At 32.4% G+C, this 10968-nt stretch overlaps 1 protein-coding gene across 7 annotated transcripts in view; it reads left to right on the forward strand.

Annotated features, from left to right (window-relative positions):
• spri (sprint) overlaps positions 1–8054 on the forward strand; it is a 352783-nt gene extending 344729 nt beyond the window's left edge. For 6 of the 7 annotated variants that reach the window (XM_065510259.1, XM_065510260.1, XM_065510263.1 and 3 more), the window contains 2 exons: positions 5614–6440; positions 6513–8054. In XM_065510259.1, the coding sequence (XP_065366331.1) occupies positions 5614–6440; positions 6513–6845 (1160 nt within the window). In that variant the 3' untranslated portion in view covers positions 6846–8054. Of the gene's footprint in view, positions 1–4025; positions 5448–5613; positions 6441–6512 lie in introns of those variants that run through there. The other variant, XM_065510265.1, reaches the window with a different exon arrangement.
• Positions 8055–10968: the final 2914 nt, after the last annotated feature.

Here is a 10968-nt window from a genome sequence, read left to right on the forward strand (position 1 = left end):
CAATAAACATACGACGTTATCAGATTTAGAAGAAATAAAATGGTATTAAATCTATTGAGCGAGGTGGATATTCGACCGGACAATTTCTCAATGATAGATCAATTGTGGCACAATCTTGTTAAAACCAGATATCACTGATGTATAGTATTCCAATATGGAATGACAGAAAACGTCTTTTGAAGCACATCTGATTTGAGCATGAAGATAATATTTCGATGAAATACAGGGGCCAAATTACCGCATTCGATATCGAGTAAAATTGGGATTATCAGCCCAATTATGAAAAAAAATTCGACGGGAGTTTTTTCCCTTTTCGTTTTTATACCCTTCACCTTCGTGAGAAGGGTATATATAAGTTTGTCATTCCGTTTGTAATTTCTATTACCCCACAAAGTATATATATTCTGGATCGTTATAGATAGCGGAGTCTATTAAGCCATGTCCGCCTGTCTGTCTGTCCGTCGGTCTATTGAAAACAATTTTCTGAAGACCCCAGATATCTTCGGGATCCAAATCTTCAACAATTCTGCCATACATGCTTTCGAGAAGTTTCCTATTTAAAATCTGCAAAATCGGTCCACAAATGGCTGAGATTTTGTACCTATATCTGGTTTACTAAGTCATTAATATAGACAATATAGATATCTAATGATAGATATTTCAAAGACCTTTGCAATGTCGTGTATAAAACCACAGTAAGTTGGACCTACAATGGGTCAAAATCGAAAAAAATTTTAATCCCATTTTTTTTTCACCAGAAGTTTTTTTCGCTAAATATTAAAAAAAAATTTAATCCCATTTTTTTCACCAGAAGTTTTTTTTCGCTAAATATAAAAAAAAAATTTAAATTTAAAAAAAAAAAATTAAAAAACAATTCCAAATTTTTTTTTTGCAAAAAATTAAAAACCTGCAAAAAATTTTTGTTTACCTAAAAATATTTAAAATTTTGATTTTGAAGTATAATTTGGCGAAGGGTATATAGATTCAACACAGCCGAATATAGCTCTCTTACTTATTTTAACATAGAATTTGAATAGAAAAAATGAGAAAAGGGAATTTTTTTCGAAATCATTTTTCGATACGATAGCTCATACGATCTCGAATGCGGTAATTTGGCCACAGTACTTTCTTTCAAAATTATCCCAATATACAGAATCGAAACTCTAATATGCGATAAGCCAGTTGGATTTGCGATAATTCAATTAGATTCACGCGGGATTGAAGATATTTAAACTGAGATTTTTATCCGATAGTTTTCAATGAAGAATTTATCACCAACCCTATTCACCCTTTAAGAGCAAACATTATACGCCCTCATAACAGCGAGACCTTTCCGCTCAGCTGCATGTCCCTGTTCGGAAAGGTCTCGGTATTCAACAGAGGAATTCCAATATTAGATTATAGTATTTCAAGATCTTGGATTGCCCTGAGTCCTTATCAAAGTTTGAACCTCCACCGTTTATCCTCAACGCAGAGTTTAGAGTCAAATGTAACGCCAAACGCCATCGAATCCACCAGCAACCAGTTTAACAAGGTAAACAGTGTTTTGATCCTGTTATCAGAATGAATGAAGCATGTCACCAAACTGTTATTCATTAAAATAAGGTTTCACTGTAGCTTTGAAAATCTAATAGATACCCTTCGGACCTGTAATCCAATTAGTAAAAACATATGCTTTATTTATCCAATTCTGGATATTGAGCTTCCAAGATAGTCTCCTGTTTAGGATGATTCCAAGACATTTAGATCTATCCTTGATTTTCAATCCATTTTGTATCGACTGATAGAACAAAGGAGTTACGAAGTCGATAGAACAAAGGAGTTACGAAGAGCTCAAAATTAGAATGTCTCGACAAATTATAATTCCTGGAACAATTTGGAAGTTGAGAAAAGTCTCAATAGTTACTTGAATATATAAGCGAATATTGTCATATTTTCGCTATTGAACAGCGCTTTTAAGAACCGCGCGTTTATAAATCCTATCCATTTTCCAATACATTATTCTTAAAACCTCCAACGTACCAAATTTCAGAAATTTTATGAAAATATGTTTATAAAAAAGCCAGGGAAATTTAAATCCAAGTATTTCCAGTAAAGCATAAACGATCAGGGGTGTTACTCTGTAATTCGATTTAAAAATAGTTTAGAAATCGACTAACGGAATTCATACATTGAAGATCGTATTCATGAGAATAGCGATAAGTGTCAAAACATTAAACAGAGATTCTTAACAGCTTGATAGGTTCACCATACTTTTGCATATTCTAGCTTATAACAAGAATATTTGTAAAAAATATAAAAACTGATATGAAAAATACTGTCACGCTTCCAAATGCTAGACATTTGACCTCTCGAGAAAAGACAAGCGCACGCCAGCCAACAAGAGAGCGGCGCCTCCATAAGGAAATCAACTGCTACAAAACACAAAAAAGATCTTTGAAAATCAAATCAAATAATGAAAAATGTATAGTAAATTTGTTTATGTTTATGTTAGTAAACGATGCTACTTGAAAAATAAGCAATTGAGTCGTACGTATGTGGAGTTATCATCATCCGTAAATATTTGCATAGAATGTTTTAAAAATAGAACATAAAACTCTGAAGGCAAATAAACAATGAATGAAAATTATTTATTAAAATAATAATATGAAATGTATGACGAAAGAAAATAAAAGGGTACAAAGCGCGTATTATCAGGAAAAACCAAACGGACATCATACATTATTACAAATAGAAACATTGTATGTAAACAAACCCAAACTCAAGACGCTAAAAATAAACACAATAGGATTTTTAAAATAAATATAAACAATTTATGTTTGAAAATCATTATTACATTTGGAAACATACATAGTTATTACGAAACGTAGTACATTACATTATGATTTTTTACTACTTCCGGGTTATTCCTTAAAACCAATAACATTTTTTATGATTTGAAATTTGACTTTTTAACTTCTTATAATAGCTTCCAAGCCACATTTTTTAGTAATAAAGGTTTTTCCAGCGAACAAAGGAAACTCTCCTTTTAGCAACGATCTTTTTTACTGTTTCCATATAAAAACTAAATTACGTTTTAGTTTTTTTACAAATCCTTGTCTCTAATAACCTCGATTTAACGAACGAACTTTACTTTTCATAATGGATTAGTGAGTACAAAAATTGCTGATGCAATAATTTGAATCGATTGAATAAGCTGTGTAGTTTGTTCCGAACTTAAGTAATCTCAAAAACTGATCAGTTAACAATAGATCTGTAGGAGAGAAAGAGCCTAACTAAGTAGTTTATAGGCATAGAAAATAAAAGTTCAAGTAAATACATAAATGTTGTATAGTTTATAAGAAATTAAGATACATTTTTTGTAGTTTCCCTTGTATGCACTTGTTTCTCATTGCTGATATAATAATTTAGTGCTGACTAAGTTTGAATCATGCACTTGCAATTTCCTTTTAACCTAGATTTTATTAGCCTTTTGTAGAATTGAACAAAGTCCAGCTTAGTTAAAGTATGTTTAACAATAGAGTTTATAATCTTAAGCCTAAGATTTCTGAGAATGTAGTGCTAGGATTATAACAGGTAATCGATACTTTTATATTTTCTATGCTTTTCGACTGTTGTAAACTCATAAATACAAATATTTGCACAACTGTACTTCAAATCAACTAATCTCCTTAGTTAGTATAGCATAAAACGCGTGCCATCTAGTACCTGGCTGCCATAAGTCTCAAATGCTATGATCATAATCAATGTCATAAAATTACCACCACCTAAAAGAGAGCATGTAATACGCAGGCGTTATCATTTTATCACACGAAATAAAACACACACACACCCAAACAATGAGAGCCAGAAAGTGCTAGAGAGTGATCACTAATGTAAATAATATTGTAAACAGAGAAGCCAAACAGCTAAACTACCGTTACACTATTGATAACGTTGTAAATAGAGAGCATAAGAGAGAGGGAGCGTAGTGAGAAAACCTTGTGTCTCCGTTTAATATAAACCATTATGTTCTTTGGAATATTCAAGCAGTTTACTACTCGTCGTCGTATAGATAACATCGAATCCGAATAATTATTTAAGAAATAAAGTGTAGTGTAAACACTACATTAATGTAAAGAAATAATAAGAACGTTTAACAACGCGTATTTAAATATTTGATTTAAGTTTACGTAATTTTGTTCATTTAAATAGTTTTTGAATATCACTTAAACATTGGCCGTACAAGTATTTTAAACGGTAGACGATACGTTCGTCTTGATTTGAATTTTTGCATAGGGGGCGCGTGTGCTCATGAGAAACTTTCGTTTTCGGCAATTTGTATTATCCGGTAAAAACCGCTATCACATCAATCATGAATTGGTTCAAAAAGTCGTTGCCTGCAAACCACGAGAACCCTCATAGACAGCAAAAACACAAACGGGTCAAGAAGACTTCACCCAGCAATTTAAGTAAATCGCAAAGTTTGCCACTGCCAAACTCAAATGACTGCAATTCACAGACAACCAAAGTATTAACAGTGGCCTCATGCCACAACATCGAAATCGTTGATCCCGAAATATTCTTTCAAGATCCCGATCATGTGCGGAATTATAAAGAAGAGGCCGTGTTCTTGCAAATCATGTCCGAATGGGAGATTGTAGAGAATCCCTCAAGGATGATGGATAATTTCTTTTCGGCTGACTTTGATGATGAGCTGCTGCAAATGAAAGCACAACAGCAGCAAGCGGAAGCAAGCACTTCAAACGAGCCGGCAATAACACAGACCGTTTTACATGAATCATGTGATGATAACGAGATGAAGAAAAGCTCAAAGAAAAGCAGAAAACGTTCGTATAAACGTTCACTGACTGAAATATTCTTTGCTGATAAAATTGAAGTTGGTTTACTGCCACCAATGAAGACATCGTCATCATCTAGTAGCCTCTACATAACACCAACATCTTCGCATCCATGTTCGCCCAACTTACAAAAGAAACGTAGACGTTTAAGGGAGGAACTGTTGCAAGAAACCCTTATCGATCCGTCCACCTATACCATAGGTATTATTAAAGACTGTGCCATAGATCGTTCGCAACTTAAGACTGAAGCTTTAGCTAGTTCCATAATGGGAGCCATTGGCAAATGCCCGGCCAGGGACAAAACGCCCGGTTCATCCATTAAGGATCTCATCAAAGAGACTGGCGATTACTGCCATCCCATCAATAGCTGTGATCATTACGATATCAAGCAGTTTTTTCGACTCGATGATAATGGAAACATCCTTTTAAACATTAGTCATATTGAGGAAATAAAAGGATTTGGTTTTGCCAGCGCCGAAGACAAACGTCTGTACAAACGTTATGTGGGTGAAGGTTTTACAGCGGAAGAGGACACATTTTGTGTGCGTAAATGTTGTATGGAGATTTTAAAACGGATGTTAACGTTAATGTGGAATAATGTCAAGTGTAAGTTTAAGATGACAGGCAGTTCAAAATCAATCTGATCTAACAGAAACCTTTTAAAATCTTTAAAACTTGTGTCCCATATTCTTTCCATTAAATAATAATTTAGTAATATGTATTTTGAAGAATCTTCTTAATTAATTAATAAAATTTGTTTTTCTGCTTTTAGGTCATCCACGAAATAAAGTTAATATCTGCAATGGCGGTCCCGGAGACACCGTACGATCCTACACTCTCCAATTGGCCGCCGATCAATGTACTACTTTTGCCCGCAACATTGAAAATTTCATTTCATGTACAAAAGAATCTCGCGAAGCTGCACCCCAGGTGGTCATGCGCAATATGCGACAATTTATGAACGGCATGAAAAACTATTTGGTCAAACATGGCGAAGGCAAATTCCATCAAGAAGTCGAAACTGCTCGATCCAGACTAAAGTCGGATGAATTTTTGAATTTGGATGCCATTCTAGAGACTGTGATGCATCAATTGGTTGTGCTGCCACTACGAGAACATTTGTATGGCATGTTTGTGGACTACTACACGCGATCGGAAGATATCCAGCTGTTGGCTCAAAACGTTAAATATGCCTGTGGTCGTTCGGCGGCTGATTTTGGTATAAGAACCACAGTGACCCCACCCTCTTCCACCTCATTGCAAATCATATCAAATTTATTATTACGCCTGCAAGAAGCTGAATTGCCACTGGAAAAATTGGAATTATTTTTGTGTGTTATATCAACGATATTTGATGCTACTGGCTGTCCCAGGGGACAACAGTTGGGAGCAGATGATTTCTTGCCCATTTTAGTGTATGTTGTAGCTAAATGTGGTTTTGTGGGAGCAGAAATAGAAGCTGAATTCATGTGGGGTTTATTGCAACCCACTCTGTTGAATGGAGAGCCGGGCTACTACTTAACGGCACTGTGTAGTGCGGTGCATGTTTTGAAAAGTTTTATGGCTTCGGAAAACGAAAGTGGTTCGGGATCATTGGATGTAAGTTTTAAAAATAGCAATGAAAACAAAGAGAATTTTTTATTAATTTCTATATTTTTATTTTATTTACAGTGGCGTTCTTCTTCCTTGCCAGCCTGCTCTTCTGTTTTGAGAGTCATTATACCCGATGAATGCAATGGTTCTTTACAAACCCGCACCCTGCCCGTTAGACCTCATACCACCACCCGTGAAGTATGCCGCATTATTGCCCACAAAGCCCGCATCACCAATCCCCAAGACTATGCCCTATTCAAGTTGGTCGATGGCGAGGAAACCCTGCTTAATGAGATTGAATGTCCCCAGGACATAAGATTGGCCACCAAAGGCAAACATTGCATGCTGGCCTACAAACGTATTGATGCCAAAATTGCTTGGCCCACTGCCACACAACCAAATTTTAATTAGTAATTCTTTTCAACCATAAAATACATGACTTAATTAAACACAAAAATAATAATGAAAATAAAACTAAAGATCTTCTTTAGAATTTCCAGAAATGTTTGTCTTAATTTTAAGTTAACAAAGCGTTTGCTCAAATTTGCTAAATTTTTTGTAGATCTGTAAGACTTTTTAAGTTTAAGTTGTACTAAAAAACAGTATTTAAAATAAGTTTTAACCAGAAAAACAAAATTATTTCGTATAGAAATGAAAGAATCCAATTTCTCTAAAGTTCCGAGATGAACACTGTAAATTTTTTTTCCATAAGTCTAAAATCTAACAAAAATTTAAACAAAAATATCATTAATATTTGAAAAATATTAAAAAAAACCCAAAAACAAACCCGAAGTCAAAACGAACATAAATAATAATAAATAATTTCTAAACAAAACTCTTAAAACTTTTTTGTATATTATTTTTTCAGTTTCAGAAATTCGCGTTTAAAAAAATGTTTAATTTTGCAAAATTCTTTAAAGTTTATGCTTTGTATAAAGACTGTTTCGATTGTTAGTTTTGTTTCCTTAAAGTTGTCTTCTTTTTTTTAATTGTACAAAAAAATATTAAATTTTAATTTTAACATTAACATTTTTAAATATAAGTTGTATTATTTTTTGTTTTTATTACTTTTATTTGTTATTTTTATATTTCTTTTATACTGTCTTGCCTACAATTGTTTCTTTACTCGTTCTTTTCTCGTTGTAATATTATTTCTGCTGTCTCATATTCTAGTTTAATTATTTAATATTAAATATAATCGAATAAATACTTTAAAAATCATGTATCGAATACAAAAAAAAAATCATGTTTTTTTCTTCTTTTTAAAATGCCAACCAAACGAGCGAGCAATCATTATTTGTGTATATTTAAAAAATATCATTCATACTCATACTCGTATTCAATTTCAAAATTTGAATTTCAATCATTCATTTTCATCCATTTAAATTAATAAATTAATTAAACATTATATTATACATATATTATACATATTTAATCAAATGTATACATACTTATTTAATCAAATAATTTAATCGATAATTATTCTTAATAATTTTGTCATAAAAGCAAAACAAAAAAATTCAAAATCATATAAATTAAATAACAACAATAATAACATGAAAAAATAATAATAAAAACAAATAAATTTTTAAAAACTCATGTAACCACATACAAAAAATATATTTGATGTTTTATTTCAATAATTTATTCAAAATAATAGGATTCCCAACAAAATCTGTATTCCAATTGGCCTCAACTTCATTTCGAAAAAATCTAGCGTTTAGAATTATGTAAATAATTATATTTCTTATTTTTATAAGAAAACTTTATTTGCTATTAAACAAAATTATTTAACATTCTTATTTACCTTGAGTTTAGGCAATACAAACACGAGTGTGTACTTCAGAATTTTTGAAAAGTTCACTTTTATCAAAGCTCTCCTCCATTATTTATTACGTGAGTGCCAGTTATCAGCAACTAGCGCAAACACAATTTTACATAAATGTATTTTTAGAATTAATTTCGTAAACATAATTTTATACATGGGCCTTACTATTTTATAAAGATAATGGAATGGCTTTATATGTTTTCATTTACTTTTTACATAGATTTTTTTAGAATTTAAAATGTTTCAACCGATTTGAGGTTGAATTATCTAATCTATATTTGCACACACGTGTTGAGTTTTCGTTACGGAAATACAATAATCAAATACAATACATTAACATAAGCAAAGAGTGGAAGAGAGCAGGGCATGTAAGAGAGCAATAATTAGCAATTAAATAAATTCATAATGGCGTTTCTTGTCAAACATCATTAGAATCTCCTTTTTGATGTTTTTGTAATAAATAATTTTTCATAAATATGTTCTTTTACATATATTACATTCGTATAATAATAATTTGGTTACACATTTATCACATCCACGTAAATATGTATTTAAATAGTAAAACATATTTAATGTTTACTTCATGTTGACACAAATAGAACAATTTAACATCCACTTGTTACATTGAAATAAACAAATGACCAGGGAAACCGAAAAATATGACCTCAAAATTAAAAAAATTTGCTTTAAAAAAACAAGATCTGTAGAATTTTTTAAAGATAAGAAAATTATCGATAACTTTTATAGTCTAAGAAAAGTTATCGATAACCTTAATTTTACATAGAAAAAATTATCGATAACTTTAATTTTCCATAGAAAAAATTATCGATAACTTTAATTTCATTTTTTATTTTCTATAGAAAATTTACTGATAACATTCTAAAAAATTTAAAATTTATCGATAATTTTTCTATAGAAAAGTATTGTTATCGATAATTTTACATAGAATATTGAAGTTATTGATAATTTTTCTATAAGAAATTACAGTTATTGAAAAACTTTCTTGAGAAATTTGAAGATGTTGGTAATTTGTCTATAGAAAAGTAGAGCTATCGATAACTTTCCTATATAAAACAAGTAAGAGAGCTACATATGTATATTCGGCTGTGCCGAATATAAAAATTTTAAATATTTTTAGGTAAACAAATTTTTTTTTTGCCAAAGTTGTTTTTTAATTTTTTTTTTTTAATATTTAACAAAAATAAATCGTGTAAAAAAATCGGGTTAAAAAATATTTTTTCCTATTCTGACCCATTGTAGGTCTTTGGTCTATGAAATATCTATCATTTGATATCCATATTGTCTATATTATTGACTTAGTAATCCAGACATAGGTCAAAAATCTAGGTTGTCCTGGGGGCAAATTCTCGCACTCGTAATCGAAATAAATTTCGAAAGCTTATTAGCGTTCGAGTAAAAACTCGTTCGTTATCGAGCACAATCATTATAGTTTTCTACACATTTTATTCGATTTCGAATAAGAGAATCCCAAAAATAAAAAAAACCTCGCACATTCGAATAAGTATTCGATCGCGTTCGACTGCTGTAATTACCCCCCTGGTTTTTTCCTTATATCTCAGCCATTTGATAACCGATTTTCTAGAGATATTGATGTATGAATCGTGTATGGAAGTTATTTGGGGGCTTCGGAAAGTTGATTCCAACAGACAGACGGACATGGCTTAATCGACTCCGCAATCTATAAAGATCCAGAATATACAAGGTGGCGCAAAAGTAAACTTGAAAAACTTTGATTCTTCTTGTGGATTATTTTTATTTGGTCTTTTAGTTTTTTTTACATCAAGTCGAGAATATGATGTCATGTAAATGGCCGCCGCCACAGTTGATTGTCATTTGAGCCCTTTTTATGGCATTTTCCATCACTTTGGCCAAAACTTCCGGCGATAGGTCCTCACATTCTTGACGGATATTGTCTTTAAGAGCTGCAAGAGTCTGAGGCTTGCTGACATAAACCCGCGACTTCAAAAAGCCCCACAAAAAGAAGTCTGGAGCGGTCAAGTGCAAATCGCCAAAACGGGAGATTAGGAGCCCGGGAAATGCATCCTTCAGAATATCGGTTGTGGCACGTGCAGTGTGTGCCGTTGCACCGTCCTGTTGGAACCACATGTTTTCAAATCCCAATTCATCAAGTTGCGGCAAAAAGAACTCGTTGATCATTGCTCTGTAGCGCTCACCATTCACAGTAACCGTTTGGCCCGCGACGTCTTCGAAGAAAAATGTCCGATGACTCCTCCTTCGTGGGTTACACGAGGATTTTCAGTGCCCCAGAAGCGTAAATTTTGCTTATTTACGTACCCGCTAAGATGAAAATGGGCTCATCACTCATCTGCGACGAAATTCACGTTGTGCCAAAGTCACCGACCGATTATTGGTCAAATAAATAGTCAACAATATTCCGCGTTCTGGAGCTGTGTAGCGTAACATTGTTTATTAACGTGTATTTCGCATGTGTTTACTACACAAATGTCAAAACATAACTGACATTAGGGGCCAATCGCAAAATTTATAGCATTTTCTGATAGGAGGATTACTTTTGCGCCACCTTGTATATACTTTATAGGTTCGGAAATGAAAAATGTAGAAATTACAAACGGAATGACAAACTTATATATAACCTTCTCACGAAGGTGAAGGGTATAATTACAGTTATTGACAAACTTTCTTGAGAAATATCTGTATCAATAA

The sequence above is a fragment of the Calliphora vicina genome, chromosome 4, assembly GCF_958450345.1.
Source record: "Calliphora vicina chromosome 4, idCalVici1.1, whole genome shotgun sequence".
Lineage (NCBI taxonomy): Eukaryota > Metazoa > Arthropoda > Insecta > Diptera > Calliphoridae > Calliphora > Calliphora vicina.